Source organism: Dermacentor silvarum, chromosome 1, assembly GCF_013339745.2.
Source record: "Dermacentor silvarum isolate Dsil-2018 chromosome 1, BIME_Dsil_1.4, whole genome shotgun sequence".
In the NCBI taxonomy this organism is placed as follows: Eukaryota; Metazoa; Arthropoda; class Arachnida; order Ixodida; family Ixodidae; genus Dermacentor; species Dermacentor silvarum.
In genome coordinates this window covers 221,155,840-221,174,039 of record NC_051154.1, presented here as the reverse complement: position 1 = coordinate 221,174,039, position 18,200 = coordinate 221,155,840, and the positions used below count along the sequence as shown (strand labels likewise).

The 18,200-nt window shown below is 45.2% G+C and overlaps 2 protein-coding genes across 4 annotated transcripts in view; both read right to left on the bottom strand.

The window, feature by feature from the left end:
* Positions 1-18,200, bottom strand: part of LOC119436783 (uncharacterized) — a 147,216-nt gene that overhangs the window by 33,631 nt on the left and 95,385 nt on the right. The window lies entirely within an intron of this gene.
* LOC119436787 (uncharacterized) overlaps positions 13,767-18,200 on the bottom strand; it is a 23,702-nt gene continuing 19,268 nt past the window's right edge. The window contains exons 4-5 of one of the 3 annotated variants that reach the window (XM_049659987.1): positions 15,366-15,392; positions 13,767-13,910 (exon numbers count right to left, since the gene is read on the bottom strand). In XM_049659987.1, the coding sequence (XP_049515944.1) occupies positions 13,848-13,910; positions 15,366-15,392 (90 nt within the window). In that variant the 3' untranslated portion in view covers positions 13,767-13,847. Of the gene's footprint in view, positions 13,911-15,200; positions 15,243-15,365; positions 15,393-18,200 lie in introns of those variants that run through there. The other 2 variants (XM_049659986.1, XM_037703776.2) reach the window with 2 other exon arrangements.

Sequence of the window (18,200 nt, the reverse complement as noted above, 5' to 3'; positions counted from 1 at the left end):
CATCGTCAATGCGACTTCCTTGTACTTGATACCGATGTAAGGTTACATAATAAAAGAAATAGGCTACGCTGTTTGCCGGAAAGCAATACTGAAGCAGTGTCTACATCTATCTGTGTTGAAATTGGAACACAAAGGTCGAGTACATAACCGACTTTTCGACACTTCTCCCTCTGGTCGGCCTGTTGATTCTAGCTTTATCAACATTGACAAACCTTTTAGCTGCATGCCCCGTAAACGATTTTCTCGCAAAACGCGAGAACAGTAGCTTGGTGGCTAATGGGGAGCTACAACATGTAAATCTAGCATTTTTTTATTTATTGCGTTCCTAAAGGACATGGTAAATTTTTTTCAGTCGATCCATATTTGATGAGCGATGCAAATAGCGCATGACATGAACCGACATTACTAAATGTGTAGAGAGTTAACAGTTTTTCACTCACCGTTTCCACTAAACAACGATAACTGTGTAAAAAATAAATGTAGAACGCAATCTCTTCAAACGTTCACATAAAATGAACAGCCAATCTTCAAAAACGCGACTTGGAGAGAGCAGTACAAATAATCACAAAATCAGGCAATGCGAGTGTGTTACTCTTTCGAGGGTAACTCTGTTTTTGTTCGTCAGAAAACGTTGTCGTATTAGGGGATAGCTTTGAAGACGAACACGTCTATTTATTGACATTTTGCTGCACAACCTGCTGCGGCGATGACATAGAGTTTGAACACTAGCTTAGGAATTCTGGCTGAAATTTGCGATTTTTGAGCAGCACGATAGACGAAGAAGGAATTCGCATGTCGGAGTGGTGGAAGGTAAGCACTAAATTATCGGATCAAATGGTCGATTGATGTCAGTTGGGCATCTTGTATGAATTCCTCAGCTTTTTGTGGCATTTCTGTACAGTGGTTCCAAGCATATATATATATATATATATATATATATACATATCCCCTCAAAGCCCAATGTATACTTTGAAACCCTATGAAGGGCCCATACAAGTGTTTTTGATATACCGGAGGGAGTTCTCAGTTGTGGATAGTTCAGCAAATCACTTACTAAGTAATTAATTACTGTACTAATTAATGTGTAGACAATTCTTGTTTCATTGTTTTCTTTGTATCAATATACCCCCCTATAGCCGTAAATAATTGTGAGTAAGCTGTTGTAATTTTCGTTGATGTGGAATAGCATTCGGGCTTTGTGGGGATATATATATATATATATATATATATATATATATGTGCGTGTGTGTGTGTGTGTGTGTGTGTGTGTGTGTGTGTGTGCGTGCGCGTGCGCGTGCGCGTGCGCGTGTGCGTGTGCGTGTGCGTGCGCGTGTGCGTGTGCGTGTGTGTGTGTGTGTACGCGTGTGTGCGTGTGTGCGCGTGTGCGTGCGTGTGTGTGTGTGTGTGTGTGTGTGTGTGTGTGTGTGTGTGTCTGTGTGTGTGTGTGTGTGTGTGTGTGTGTGTGTGTGTGTGTGTGTGTGTGTGTGTGTGTGTGTGTGTGTGTGTGTGTGTGTGGTGTGTGTGTGTGTGTGTGTGTGTGTGTGTGTGTGTGTGTGTGTGTGTGTGTGTGTGTGTGTGTGTGGTGTGTGTGTGTGTGTGTGTGGTGTGTGTGTGTGTGTGTGTGTGTGTGTGTGTGTGTGTGTGTGTGTGTGTGTGTGTGTGTGTGTGTGTGTGTGTGTGTGTGTGTGTGGTGTGTGTGTGTGTGTGTGTGTGGTGTGTGTGTGTGTGTGTGTGTGTGTGTGTGTGTGTGTGTGTGTGTGTGTGTGTGTGTGTGTGGTGTGTGTGTGTGTGTGTGTGTGTGTGTGTGTGTGTGTGTGTGTGTGTGTGTGTGTGTGTGTGTGTGTGTGTGTGTGTGTGTGTGTGTGTTACAACGCAGCGATGGTCTAGTGGTAGATCGTCCTCCTCGTAAGCTGGAGCTGCTGGAAACCCACCGGTTTGTCTAATGGGTAGAGATGCCTCCCCGGCCAAGTGCTGGGCGACTTGGTTGAAGTCTTAGCGGGTACACATTAGCGTGACGTGGAAACAAAAGACTGGGTAGGAGAGAGTAGAGTTTAGCCTTCACAATGTTCATTCCTACTCCTTCCTACTGACTCTTTGTTTCCACGTCACACTAATATGTACCCCTAAAGGTAATGTGCTGGTCTCTGGGCACGCCTTGTCCAACCACAGACAGCCTTGTTGAAGCGCATCCGCAGCGAGCTGCGGGAGGCAGGCTAGAGCTGCCGCCGGGTACCTACCAGTAGAAATAGGTACAAACACGCTCCCGGTCAAGTGCTCGGTCTTTATGGGACCTCAAAGCTTGGATAGGGGTTTGTCCGCAACGCGAGAACGTCTCCACCTACCGTCAAATCCCGAGAGGCCCCACACCCGAAAGATAATCCACCTGCACACCTTTTACTGCACACCGAAAGTTAGCCTACTTCATATTTTCACTCGAGTTTCTCTCAATTTTAGGTGGGCTATGTATCCACATTTTACGGTAATCGGTGCGTTAGGACGCCACATGGCAAGTGGCCACCTTGGGAGCGGCCCTAACCTCCTATTTTCTGTGTTCATAAGGGTTTAGACGGGATTTTACGGGCGCAGGCATCTTTCCCAAGCGTATAACCTCTGAAGAAAGCCAAGCTCCAGACCGAGGTACGCTTCTGCCCATATTGAATGAATCTGTGGGGGCCCGGTGGAAGTGGGAATTGAACTCAGAATCAACTGCAACCGAGGCGGGCGCCAAAGTACTAGGCCACGGCCGCTTTTCTTTTTTCTTCGTCCGATAACAATGACACATGATACGGTGCAAGATGCCAAAGGTTCATCTGAAAGGGGAGGTGCTTGTGGTATTTTCGTTATAGCTTATTTTACATCACTTCAGTATGCAAGAACTGGTATAAGGCCATTCGAAAGAGGATATGTTATCAAATAACGCATCCGAAGCTTGAAAGGTTTGCGAGAGATTTAGCAAGCTTAGTATATGAGGTAATGTGAGCTCTGCTAATGCGACACCAGCGTGTCGAAATGAGGATGCCTCATCCGATTTATAGTAAGGAAGTATCGTTACATCACAAAACTTGTTGAGCCTTCACAACAGAACATGTGTGGCAGCAGCTTGATTTCCACGCGCTGTTTCCTTTTCCTACTCGTGCGACGGAGAACGCCTATTGCAAAAGTTGTGTAGGCACATTTGACACAGGATGGGGGAAGCATAGAGGCGGATGACGGCCGTACGTGCTCGTGGACTAAGAGGACACACCCGTACGTCAGCCGAATGTTACAAAACAGTGTGTTCGTATCCAAACAGAAAAAAAGAGAAGAAGAAACACAGACTCCAATGACTGTTTCATTCCCTTAACTCAGTCACTACGAACAGCATCTATGCGAAGGGCCCTGCGGCAGCTCTGCATCATGTGGTCTGTAGTACGATGGCATGCTTCTTGTAACTATAGTGCTTTTACAAGTGGGTGAATTTGTCAATCCCATCTGGTTTTCTGCCCACCTCGACTGCGCTTCCCTTCTCTTGGTATCCATTCTGTAACCCTAATGGTCCACCGGTTATCCATCCTACGCATTACATGGCCTGCCCAGCTCCATTTCTTCCGCTTAATGTCAACTAGAATATCGGCTATCCCCGTTTGTTCTCTGATCCACACCGCTCTCTTCCCGTCTCTTAACGTTAGTCCTAAGATTTTTTGTTCCATCGCTCTTTGTGCGGTCCTTAACTTGTTCTCGAGCTTCTTTGTTAGCCTCCAAGTTTCAGCCCCATATGTTAGCACCGGTAGAATGCAATGATTGTACACTTTTCTTTTCAACGACAGTGGTAAGCTCCCAGTCCGGATTTGGTAATGCCTGCCGTATGCACTCCAACCCAATTTTATTCGTCTGTAAATTTCTTTCTCGTGATCTGGGTCCCCTGTGAGTAATTGACCTAGATAAACGTACTCCTTTACAGATTCTAGAGGCTGACTGGCGATCCTGAATTCTTGTTCCCTTGCCAGGCTATTGAACATTATCTTTGTCTTCTGCATATTCATCTTCAACCCAATTCTTACACTTTCTCGATTAAGGTCATCAATCATTTGTTGTAATTCGTCTCCATTGTTGCTGAATAGGACAATGTCATCTGCAAACCGAAGGTTGCTGAGATATTCGACGTTGATCCTCACTCCTAAGCCTTCCCAGTCTGAGAGCTTGAATACTTCTTCTAAGCATGCAGTGAATAGCATTGGAGAGATTGTGTCTCCTTGCCTGACCCCTTTCTTGATAGGTAACTTTCTACTTTTCTTGTGGAGAACCAAGGTAGCTGTGGAATCCTTGTAGATGTCTGCTAAGATATTCACGTATGCCTCCTTTACTCCTTGATTACGCAATGCCTCAATGACTGCTGGTATCTCTACTGAATCAAATCCCTTTTCATAATCTATGAAAGCCATGTAGAGAGGTTGATTGTACTCCGCAGATTTCTCGATTACCTGATTTATGACATGGATATGATCCATCGTAGAATATTCCTTCCTGAAGCCAACCTGTTCTCTTGGTTGGCTGAAGTCAAGTGTTGTCCTGATTCTATTGGAAATTATCTTGGTGAATATTTTATACAATACTGAAAGCAAGCTAATGGGTCTATAATTCTTCAGTTCTTTAACGTCTCCCTTCTTATGGATTAGTATAATGTTGGCGTTCTTCCAGCTCTCTGGTACACATGAAGTTGTGAGGCATTGCGTATAAAGGGCCGCAAGCTTTTCAAGCATGATATCTCCTCCATCTTTGATTAAATCTACTGTTATTCCATCTTCTCCAGCAGCTTTTCCCCTGGTCATGTCTTTCAAGGCCCTTCTAACTTCAGCGCTAGTTATAGAAGGAGCCTCTCTATCCGGTTCATCACTATTTTAAATGAAAGTAGCTTGGCTGTTTTGGGCACTGTAGAGGTCAGTACTATGTCATCGAAATTGCTGATGATATTACCATGCTTATCTTTCAGTGCATACATCTTGCCTTGTCCTATGCCAAGCTTTCTTCTTACTGATTTAATGCTGCGTCCATATTTTACGGCTTCCTCAATCTTTCCCACGTTATAATTTCGAATATCCCTTACTTTTTTCTTGTTGATTAGTTTTGACAGTTCCGCGAATTCTATCTGATCTCTTGATTTGGACATTTTCATGTTCTGTCGTTTCTTTATTAGGTCCTTTCTTTCTTGGGAGAGCTTACCTACTGGTTGCCTTGGTGCCCTACCTCCCACTTCAATTGCTGCTTCCGAGATCAACCTAGTTACGGTTTCATTCATTACCTCTATGTTGTCTTTATCTTCCTTTTCTAAAGCTGCATATTTGTTTGCAAGCACCAGCCTGAATTGGTCTGCTTTTACCCTTACTGCCTCTAGGTTGGCCTGTTTCCTCTTGACTAATTTCACTCTCTCTCTCTCTCTCTTCAAATTGAGAGAAATCCTAGACCTCACTAACCTATGGTCACTGCACTTAACCTTACCTAACACTTCTACATCCTGCACTATGCTTGGATCGGCAGAGAGATGGGATGATGAAGTTAGGAAATTTGCAGGCGCAAGTTGGAATACGCTAGCGCAAGACAGGGGTAATTGGAGATCGCAGGGAGAGGCCTTCGTCCTGCAGTGGACATAAAATATAGGCTGATGATGATGATGATGAAGATGATGATGATGATGAGGATCATGAATTTGTCAATTAAGGTGCGGTACTTGGCAATGTGTGAAGAACCCTGTCACCCACGCTGATGCTTTCGGTCGTGAATATCGCCTTTGCCAAGCCAGGTACGGACTCGTTCGACTCATAGAGTTACCTACAATAATTACTAGAGGGAACTCTGGCGCTCGTTCAGCCACCGTGGGAATGATGGGTAGTACATGGATTTGTCTCATCTTCGTACCTGTGTCAATACTTCTATTTGGGCGAGTTGGTACATCTTGAAACTTTGGGTAACAGCGCAAACAGACGACCACAAGAAGGGAGACACGGACACACAGGCGCTGACTAACAACTGGTTTTATTGTGAAGGATAGCGCACCTTATATATGCCAGAGTGAAGCAAGGGAAAGGGGGAAACATAACAAGGGTAACATCGTGCCAACAACGCAAGCGCAATACAGCCAACCAAGTGCAACAAGACGCAAACAATTATTTTTCTTTCTAATCTGAACCCCCGATAGCCGCATCCAGAAGATAAAATTCAGCGTCAAAGAGAGCAAGGGAAGGGGTTCTGAAGCACTTGCTACCGAACTTCCTGATGTGGTAGGCTTCCAAACTGATGCACGCTGTCTTGTCACTACTCTTTCCTAGAATCGTCGTATCCTTTAACCGGGCCACACAATCACTGCACTTGCTAACGTGCGCAACTATATGTGCGTATTTGTCATCTCGTTTTTTCAGTTTTAGAGCGTGTTCCCCTAAACGGTCATTGACACAGCGACCAGTTTCGCCGACGTAAAACATCCCACAAGACATGGGAATGCAATACACCACTCCAGTGGAACATTTAACGAACGGCGGTTGGTGGTTCTTCTGGCATCCACGTTTACTGGTGTTGCAGATACGTGGGCACAACTTTCCCAGCTTGTTAGGGGCAGAAAAACAAATTGGCACGCCGTGCCTACTTGCCACCTTCTTCAGATTGTGGGAGAGTTTATGGATGTAGGGGACCACCTCAGGTCTATGTGCCTTCCGGTGATCCTCCGCCGTTGTACTTCCCGTTCCACGCTTGAATTTTTGAAGGAGAGTTTCAGAAACAGCAGTCAAGACCGAGACGGGAAACCCTGCAGCCAAAAGACGGCTTACCTGATTGTTAAAACTGGGCGTCATCTGATGTGGGCACGATTTCTGGAGAGCCGATTCCATACACATCACCGCTATTCCTCTCTTAATTGTCTTGGAATGTGCCGAGTCATAGGGCAGAAGCTCCTTCTTAGCCCGTGGATAGTATCCCCAGCAAACGTGTCCATCACAGAACGTGATTTTACGGTCTAAGAACTGTAAAATTGAAGAGTCCGGAAGTTCATGGGTGAAACACAACCCACGTCCATGTTTGCTAAAAAAAGGTAAAACTTCACCTACAGTAGATGAGTAGGTGGAAGCAGGCTGCTTTTTTAAAAGCACTAAAAAATCGTCAACATACCTAAAAGTTTTTAAAACCGGCCCCCCCATTAAACACCTGTTCTAGTGTGTCGTCCAGCTTGGCCAGAAAATGTCACAAAGAATAGGGGCTACGCAAGACCCTATGCAGATGCCATCACGCTGCAAAAAAGGATGATCGTCAAATACAATAAAAGTAGAATTCAAGTAAAACTGCAATAAAGACAGAAAATTATCAACGGACACGCCGGCGGTGTTCTGGAAGGATACGTCGCCGTTAGCTTCAATGCACTCTTTGACACACGCTAACAGTTGATTCTGCGGGACAGAATAAAACAAGTCCTGCACGTCAACAGAAAAACCAAAACCAACATGATCATTTCCCTCTAGAAACTGTGCTACTGCGGCTGAATTTTTGACCAGAAATGGGTCGTTCACAACAAGCGTCTTGAGTTTCTTTAACAAAAACTGGCTGACACACTTCTGCCACGATCCCTCTTCACTAACAATAGTCCTAAACGGAACTTCGGGCTTATGTGTCTTGGTTGTGAAAAAAACCCTCAAGCTGTTTCCCCTGCTGTTGGAAATGACCCTGGCAAGCCTGCCGAGGTCTAACTGCTTACAAAACTGGACAAACTTGGTTTTAACGCGCACTTCACATTTCTTCATGGGGACAAAGTTCTTATTAACCGCCGCCAACACTTTTTCATTGTAAAGTCCCTTGGGTAAAACGGCGAACCCCCCCCCCCCCCCCCCTCTTTATCAGCTTGCGTAAGCATCAGGTTGTTGCGCTTGAAAAAAGATACTACGTTGTTCAACAAAATACTATGCTGCGAGTCCGTGGTTTTAGCAGCAAACTTTCGCAGGCAGTCAACACCTTCAAGAAGGCAGCGGTCCCGATTATCATCTGTAGCCTTATCGGCCATTTTTGGATTCATAGCAATGAGATCATGCGCGGGAACATCAGGTTGGACACCGAATTTAGGTTCTTTCTGCAGAAGACGCATAATCTTCTCTGGTATGTGGACGTCCCCCATGACACTGACATTGCTTCCATCTTGCGCTAATTTCTTGTCTTCGGTACACCGGAGCAAGTCATTCAAGATGCACTTCCACCTCCACTTCCACTTGGCACAGCTCACGGAGTGCAGGGGGACCAAGGTCGACCTGTTAATTTGGTCGCAGGCTCTGTATTATTGCTAAAGAAGTTCGAAAATCCATAGGGACAAGTGGTTCACGGGGAAGCGGAGACGAATTTGGGAATAGTGGGCGAAAAAGGGAAGCCCTAGCCGGTATAGCCAACCTCTCGACAAGGAGGCCTTTCTTTGTCAAGGCCCTCACGAAGGCACGGCCGTTGCTAACATTGTTTGAAAGCAGTCGTCTTTTAACTCACGCGGTGCCTGCTGCATGTTTATTTATAACCCTTTGTTACTGTTATACTGTACGCAAGTGTTTTCAGTTTGGCTCCTTGGGTACCGACGTGAATTGAGCTCAATTGAGACCTCAGTCAAGACATATTGGCTTGTAAAATGGGCATTTTGTGAAGCTATGCATGCGTAGAATTTCTGTGCGCCGAGCGCAACTAATGCCTCTAATTCTACAAAAGGTTACTACAAAATAAACAGAGCTATCAGCGAAATAAACTCGTAGAATACTTGCTTTTAACAGTGAAGTTATTACTTCTATAGCCAAAGGGAATGCCTCGGGATTACGTGGCACTCACTTCCACAGGTTAGACAGGCTGGAAAACCTTCCTTCAATGGGGCATAAAATTTTATGGTAGTCATAAACTATGGTTGAAATATTTATGGCACGAGGTTTCCTCAAAATACCAACTACTTTTCGCATAAGAATATACATTCTATTGAACAAGCGACTGCGTACCACTTAGACGCCGGTCACACCATTGTGAAGCTGTCTCACGTCCTATACCTAAGGAGCAACTCTTTATTTATTTATTTACACTTCACCTACATCGCCGTACGGCATTGCGTAGGGGAGGTACACATGGGTAATAACATAACGCAGTTAACATCGATATGATAGTTACGACAAATACAACGATGCTAGATACTCTTGATAGATATCATGCACGATAGATATCAACTCTTGATAGATATCATACACGAAATCATCTCAGGTATTTATTTCGAAATGTGAAACGTAAGATCCCTGCCATGTAGCAAGAATTACAGCGGTTTGTTGAATTTCGTTTATGCACAAAGTAAGCGAACAACTCGCGCATTTTATGGGATGTATTCTTTTGATACGTTGCCGACATCCTCAATCATTGTCTTATATATAAGCTAAGGAATTCCTAAAACTACGCCCCATAGCTATGGGTTATGAGTAACCTAATATGCACTATACCAGTGTATGTACCTTACTAGGAGACTGTTCATACGGACATACGTGTGTTTCTCAATACTGTGTGGTGTAACTTTTGTCAACATTGAATTTTTTTCCATCATCTTTGCCTGCTCCTATTGATTTATCATATACTGTATGACTGACTCTATTACCTTTCGTTGAGTTCTCCTGGTGGATATTGAGTACTTCTCTTTGGCATGGAAGTTCTCGCATAAGCAATACCTTTGTTCTGCATCGGCATTCCAGCTAACGCTGTCCAGCCACGCAAACATGTCTTAATTAATGCTTATCAGTAATCTGGGTATGCACCCATGCGTTTGATTTAGGTGAACAAGCACGTTTGACGCAGGAACTAAGACATAATAGCTGAGTTTCAGGCTCCTGCTGACGATCACACATGCCGGAGCTAACTCCAAGACTCTATGTATTCCTTCAGGTTAGCTCTATAACACGGTGAATACATAATACCGTAGCTTTTGGGGGGTATACGCTCTTGCCGAATGCAGTCTGAACTAGCAAAAAAGCTACACGCTTCATGTTGCAGGTCAGCATGAAACTCTATTCCATGAACTGATATAATATTTGCTGCAAAACTTTTTCATTATTTCGCGCACGTTTTTCTTTGGTTTTTTTTTTCTTTTTTCTGCACACTAAAATAAAAAAGTGAGCTCGGGGAGCTTCTAAATGCCACCAAAGAAGTCTGAAGGTATCTGCAGAAAAGAAATCGCATGCGGTATTCCACTAATGGATAGAACCACGCTTTTATCGCGGTAGAGGGAGAGAGAAAAGCAGCAGGTGAAGCGAAGAAGGGTTGACCAGATTAGGTACCTGCATGGTTGGCTACTCAGCACAGGGGGATGGGGTAAGGGCATACAAGATGAGAAAACAAGGGAAGATAAATAAAAACAAACCATCAGTTCGCACATACTATAGTTTTTCGATCAATCCCGTTTATTTTAAAAAGCACACTGGCTGATTTTAAAGCAGTTCGGACCGACGGTGGCTGAGACAAGGGTCCAAGAATTGTGGCTTCCGTAAGGGGATGGTGGTCAATCTTGTCGAGCGGGGTGCTGAGGAACTTTCTTTGTGCACTGAAACGACGACAATTGCAGAGAAGGTGCACTATCGTCTCTTTGCACCCACAAACTTCACATTGTGGACTTGTGGCCATTCCGATGAGATAGGAGTAGGCATTAGTGAAGACTACTCCAAGCCATAGGGCAAAATGAGAGTTACCTTCCTTTGTGGTAAGCTGTGCGGAATGCAGAGGTTCGTATGAGAATCCAGGGAACAAGGGCCCTGGTTTATAAAGCCTGCTGAATTCCATTGAGCCAGCCTAAGCTCCCGAGCAAGCGTGCGGAGATTTCATGCTGCGTCTTAACATCGGTATAGCATCTCAATAAACACGGTCATGAGCAGACCCAACGGCTCCATCTGCTTGGTCATTTCCAACGACACCACAGTGACTTGGAAACCATTCAAAGACGATGTCATGTCCTTTCTCAAATGCCCGATGGGCATTTATCTTCTATCCGCGACAAGTTGTTCGTGGGGTCCCCGGCGTAATATAAAGAGTAAACCCTGTGCGTTGGGAGAGTGCGTTGGGAGGCTAGTTGGTAACACATATTTGGGAACTTAAACTGCGCTAGGGACGAGACACACTGCGCTCGTCCTGTCTTCTTCTATTTCGGTCTCTCGTCCCTAGCACAGTTAAGTTCTGTTTTGCTGCCTTGGAATCGCAGAAGATGGACCATTTCTGAGGCGTTTCCTGATTGATGAATTGAAGGGCTGTGCGCAGGAATGCAAGTTCGGTGGCTGCCTTCGACGCCAAATGCGATGTCTTGAATGTAATCGCAACTAGATTTTGCTGAGTACAAATGCTGCAGCTCCTAATTGAGAGTGCCTGACCGACCCCTTGCGGCAGCCTTCTATATTTATAGCCGTAGAAACAGCGCATTCTTCTTGGTGCGAACAGGAGGGAATTAAACGCATCATGGGGATCAACAGGAATCCTTATGCCAACGATGTGCTTTGTGCACAGCACATGAGCAATTAGTGATAAATTGTATTGATACTCACAGAGATGTGTTACCCAATTCACTTGTAATCGATGTTATGCTTCATGTTCTCGCTGAGTCACTTGTCTAATTTTCCAAACGCATGTTGAGGTTTCTTTCCGGATTGCTGGCATTCACCCTTTTTATTTAAAAAAGCGGTCATTTTACGCAGTACTATCCCACCTCCATGAACATTTAGAACACTAGAGCTTCAAGGGCTTCATATGATGCGTAACTGACACAAAGAACGACCACAAGCTAAAATCGGCCACCTTCAAAGCTTCATACCGAGCGGCATTGTAATGAACGACAACAAGAAATTTTTCAACTTTTATCTTGAATAGTTTTTACACATTCAGCCCTATGAAAGCGAGCACAGAAACCTGTTGTAGAAAAAATACACGAATTTACCTTTTTAATTCAACCGAGCCTAATTTTCTAAAAGGTTCTAAAACGCAATGCTCTAGTTCCTTGACGATGTATTTCTTTTTTTTTTTAAGACAAGCTTCGCGGCCTACTTGCGGTTTTAATTGATAGGGCTATCCATTAGACGACCCTATTTTATTTGGTCACAGTTACCTGCGCACTTCTGAATCTTGCCAGAAAAAGTGTCACCCGCCGCGGTAGGTACGGAGTTCTGGTGCTGAGCACAAGATCGCGAGCTGAATTCTCGGCTGCCGCAACCGCAGTCGAATGGAATGCAACGCTCGTATACCAAGCGATCGGTGTGCGGTAAAGATCCCTAGGTGGTCAATATCAATCCAAAGACCCCCATCATGCATCCCTCATAGCTGGGTTGCAACTACATAGCTAAGTTGGAACGAGGAGACTGAATTTTCGCGTATGCTGAAGCAGCCTAATAATCACCCGCCGCTGGAACTTAGTGGTTATGGCGTTGCGCTACTGAGATCTATATAGGTAGAGCGTTCATTCCCGGCCGCTGTGGGGCAAAATGCGAAAACGCTCGGGTACATAGGTATCACGTTAAATAACACCAAGGGGTCCGGAGTCACCTCACTACGGCGTGCTTCATAATCAGATGGCGGTTTTGGCACGTAAACCACAAGAATTTAACTGCTTAAATTTAAGCCTAATAATTATTCGCCAATTGTTTCGCTGCAGGCTGCACGGAGACAAACATATATATCCCATAAAACATTATAAAATGGTTCGTATTCCCAGAACTTTTCTTGTAAGTGTGCTCCGTGATCGGCTGGCACTCGTGCACTGGCTAGTGTGATAGCAGTCGAGTTGATGCCGAGAGGGAAGCCTGAGCGCCAGTAAGGAAAAAGGATGGTTCCTTTTCTTTTCTCTCTCTCTCTCTCTCTCTCTCTCCTCTCTTCTGGTGTTGTGTGTGTGTGTTTTTTGTGTGTTGTGTTGTGGTGTGTGTGCGTGTGCGTGTGCGTGTGCTTGTGCGTTGCGGGTGCTTGTGCGTTGCGTGTGCGTGGGTGTGTGTGTGTGTGCGTGACGTAGCGTCGTGTGCTTGCGTGCGTGCGTGCGTGCGTGCGTGCGTTGTGCGTGCCTTGCGTCGTTGCGTGCTGCGTGCGTGTCGTGCGTGCTTGCGATGCTATTAATTTCTGCGGGCGTGCGTGCGTGCGTTGCGGTGCGTGTGTGGGTGGTGATGTTTGTGTGTGTGTGTGTGTGTTTGGTGTGGTGTGTTGTGTGTAGTGTGTGTGTGTGTGTGTGTGTGTGGTGTGTGTGTGTGTGTGTGTGTGTGTTTGTGCGCGTGTGTGTGCGTGCGCGCGTGTGTGTGCGTGCGCGCGCGTGTGTGTGCGTGCGCGCGCGTGTGTGTGCGTGCGCGCGCGTGTGTGTGCGTGCGTGCGCGTGTCGTGCGTTGTGCGTGTGTGTGTGTGCGTGTGTGTGTGTGTGTGCGTGCGCGTGTGTGCGCGCTGTGTGTGTGTGTGCGTGTGTGTGCGTGTGTGTGGTGTGTGTGCGTGTGTGTGTGTGTGTGCGCGCGTGTGTGTGTGTGTCCTTGGGAGGGAGGGGGGGGGCGGCGCCGGACTTTCCTGAGGAATGCAGCTTAGTCAACGCTTGTAGGTGTATACTTGAAAGCACGGTAGCGGATGGTACAGTCAATATTGAAGAAATGCGGACGAGATATATGTTGAGCACTCTGAAAGAGCGTTTAAAGGCTCTCCATCTAGCTCATCGTATGCGGTGCGACGAGTGTTTTCTATAGTTTTGAATGGCCGCGTAAAGAACACTGTGTTGCTTTCATGAGTAAATAAGTGACGCAAGGACTCGTGAATACGTTCCACTTCCGCGTTTATTTTGGCTTGCATTGCACGAGCCCACAAGAACAGTCTTGCTTCCTTCTGAATGCTGCTGCTCACAACGGGGTGGGTGGCACGCACTGGCGGTAGGCCGCCTTAATACCTTCCGCAACTTTCTCCTAGAGAAAAAGAGGAACAGCACAACAGTGAGAAAACATGAACGCGCTTGCGGCAGTACTCTTGATAAACAAGCTTTACTTATTTAATCTCACACGGTATCATTAAAAATCACCGTCATGAGTTTCAATAAAACGTTTATCATTGTGTTCCCCTCCGGCGATGTGCGGAGTGTGGCTTCCAAGCATGTGACACAAGCGATTTAGCTGTCTTGTTATTCATTAGAGGGTGTCAGGACGTGGACGGTGTTTGTCACCTAGTTCCCAAAGTGAGTACTTGTTTTTATACTTCATTGGCGCATTAAATGAAATCGGGTTGATTTTACAGAATATCCAGAGCGAATCATCTGATTTATTAAATGGAAAGAAACAACTGCACTAAAATATGGCCTGCCATAAACACTTCCTAAAATGAAAAAAGGAAAGTACAAGCGCTAACGGGACATACCAAGAACATACATACGAGTAATATTCACAACCAGTTCTTTTCTTTTTATTCACGTGGTAGCATTGTTAAGCTACCACGTGATCCACGTGGTAGCTTAACAATGATTGGAAACTATTCAGAGAACATGACAAGTTGTTAGGAACGCAAACTCTGTACCAAAAAGTGAAACTGATGTCTTGCTCACACATGTTGCGCCATTTCTTTTTATGTGAAATGAATTCACACTATGTCTGATTACAATGACTAGCCTCGATGGTTGTGTTATGAAAATTAGGATCACAGCCGCATGCACTGCAGCCTGCGGTGGAATGTGAATGACTGAATGGTGTTTATGAAAACTTGTATTCCCTGAATAATTTCCAGTCATTGTTAAGCTGCCGGTGACCTTTAATTCTTTACCTATTAAGATTTTATACATTTTCTGTTTATCTCAAACTAGTTGTGAGTAAACGCTTGTGTCGTTGTCCTTTCTTTGTGTCCCTGCACCGTTCGCGCTACCTTTTTTCAATATAACACATTCCCAACTCATATATTGTCGATTCTTAGCTTCCTATACGATTCTCCATGACTTTCAATTCCAGTTGCGTATTTGGTAGTGCAGCGACCCAACAGTATAAAATAATTCCGCTCTCGACTTCCTGCGACACTGTTGGCGTTCAGGAGATCACTCGAACTGCTGTTTCTGGAAGGATTGGCTCTTGATGCTTCTTAATATATGTTCCGAAGATTTCCGTGCCATTAAAAATAAACAACTAATTATGATTTATAGTGCGACGTTAGGTGACATTTAAGTTTTGGAGTGTCGCACATTTTTTTTCTCGGCCTCTGTCTCCTCTCTGAGCTCGGCACTGCAAGGCGCCTCATCGAAAGAGTTCATGCGTTGCTGCCTTCAAAATTTGTGAAGGTTTATGACAAGCGAGTGTCAAGACATAAGCTTCAATTCGATGTGGTTCATAGAAAGAAACTGGAGAATGTACTCCAGCATATAGATATAGAGAACGCTTACTCACCGAAAAAATAATCGAAACCATCTCGCCCTGCATGGAAAAAAAGGAGCACAGTTAAAGGTGTAATGGTTTCGTCGACCATGCTGAGAAGTCTCAGCACAAAGAAACAAAATAAAATAATAGTTGTCCTTAAAAGATAACTGGTGGGTGTCACCTGGCTTAACGGACTTGATGACATCCTCAATATTGTTGATATACGCCGTGATGAAACACCGAGTTTCTGCTCCCCCACTCTATATTCGTGACTCACGAATGTCGTACACAGTGAGAAAATGTCATGAAGGAGATTTCCCTCCGAAGAAATTTGATTTAATCGAGCGCTGTTAAAGCTATCATACAACGAAGCTCAAATCATCCAGATAACATCTGTGAAGGAGATCTCAAGAAAGCAAAAAAAAAAAAAAAAGAGCAAGCTGAAAAGAGACTGTTGCCAATAGCTCATAACATCACACCACCGGTCGCGTTGGCCAGTGATTATGGCGTTCCACCGCTTAGCTCGAGTTTGCGGGTTTGAAGCAAACTACGCCTGCCGCATTCCGATGGGGACGGAATGCAAGACGCTCGTCTACAATGCATTGGGTGCAGGTTAAAATATCTCATGTGGCCAAAATTAGAGTGGATCACACCAATACGGCGTGCCTCATAATCATATCCTGGTTACGACACGTAAAACACCAGAATTTAATGTTTATTTAATAAAATCACACTGTCTTTTCACGGTGTGCAAAGCGGCTGTAAATTCTTTTTGGTCCATAAACGCACAACACGAAAAGAGAGTTCAATGACGGAGGCAATATACTAATCCTCATCGCATAATATACGAGGTCGATTTCTCAATATTACACCTAGATCGGTAATTAAGGAAAAAAGTAGCATGCATAACTTTCACAATTTGAATAAAATAAAGAAAGCTTAAACAAGTAAAAATACTCTCTTATGTTTTCTATAAAGTATTTATCGAATGCTCGCATAAAGACGCCTCTGGCCTGCCATAATACTCACTAATAATAGGATTGCAATTTCCTGCCAATTTATTTCCTGTAAAACAATTCACTATTTTCACAGAAATAATACCTCGGTTGCACGGTCTTTTCCAGGGACCGTTTAGCCAACCGGGTGCTGAGAACAATCGCAGTTGAGAGGCGTTATACTGGAGTCACAGGGGCACTTTCGATCGGGATCAAATTTTTGCAGTCGCGATGGGGGGCTTTTGCGCAACCTCGCAGGAGGGAGCAATTCGGGCTCGCAGATTTCTATTGCCTTCTGTTTGAAGGCTCCCTGGAAAGTGTGCACGTCACACCGGCAGCTTCAACTATAATCGACATCAAAACGGCAGTTTGCTTCAACTGAGACCGGCGATCGCAGTCGTGAAAAGTCATCTGTGACTGCCTCCAGTATTGGTGCGAGATAGATGTCGCAAGTTGATTCTTATAATAAAGACACGTGGGGCAAAAGGTAGCTCTTATGTATAAAACACTACGTCAACGTCATTTGTTCTCAGAACCAAATAGTGCAAGCAGACAAAAGCTGATTTTATTTTTCCTCGACGCGTACTCGAAGTGTAATCTCACGATCGAAGAGCGTGGCGGAATTGAACTAGAAGTACTCCGTGCAACTGCTGATAGAACATCCACCGAAACTCTCAATTGCCCTTGGGCTTGACAGCAACTGGAAGTTTCCGTGTAACGCAAATATAAAGGTAGCAAACAACGCCAGTTTCAACAGCGCACGCAACCCTTATTTTGTAATGCTACAATTCATTTTCAATTCTTCTTTATCATGAGTTGCCCTGCCCCTGAGTGACTGATCCCTTTCATGATGTATGTAACGGCTCTAAGCAGAGGAATCATATGAGGACTTACCTTGTATCAATCTGAATTGTTATAACAACTCTAGCTTGAGATCTTTATATGTATATAGGGTGTCCCAGCTAACTTTAGCCAAGCTATATAAATAAAAATATTAAAAATGTGATGCAAGACACGATCACAAGTCCGACGGGTTTCGGTAGTCATACCTATGAAGACCTAGCACCGTTGGTCTTATAATCATTTCTTGCACTGTGTTTTTAATACAAAATTTTTCTTTAAACAGTTTGGCGAGCGTTAGCTGGGACACACGACATACAAGGTGTATTGCGGCACTGTTTTTTTCTTTTTTTTTCCGTGAAAATACAGTCTATAAGCGGACAGCTCGTACTTTTCCGACCTATACTGCGTCTAAAATTTTCTAATCAGCGCTGCTATTTATTTCAGTGCTGTAACCTAACTGTTGTGGGGATTGAGGGAGGCGCCGGCGCCATTGCGCGGGCTTCACCTGTTCTGCCGTTCCTCGCCTATGGCCGCCCGCGCTCCTAACCGATTCCAGCGGTGGCGCTCCGCACGCGGTGGTTTGCGGTGAGGGGTGGGTGCTGACGTCACTACGCAGCCGCGTCGGCTGCTAGTTACTGAGCGTGACTCTCTTATCACCGGGTTTGGCGCAGGGTACTTACATGTTTTCCTCTCGTTCGCCGATACCTTTGTGACGAGGACTTGAGCTCGCGCACGGTGCCTTTGCCTGTGCGGGGACCGCGTACTTTGTAATGATCCTTTCCTGACGCTTAGCCGACGAGCGGTGCCTAGTGCTCACGCGAGGTCGTGCCACGCCGAGCCGCACTTGCCGAAAGCCCAAGCCGAAGCTTGCCCGAGCTCTCGCGAGTTGACCCATTGGTTATCGCCAGAGAAAGTAGTATAGCCGCCGGGACTTTTCCTAGCGGCGGGTCCCAGCTTGAGCCTGTGCTCTCGCAGTGACGTGCTATAGACGCCTGTTATTGTATTTTCGCCCTGGTGTGGGACCCCT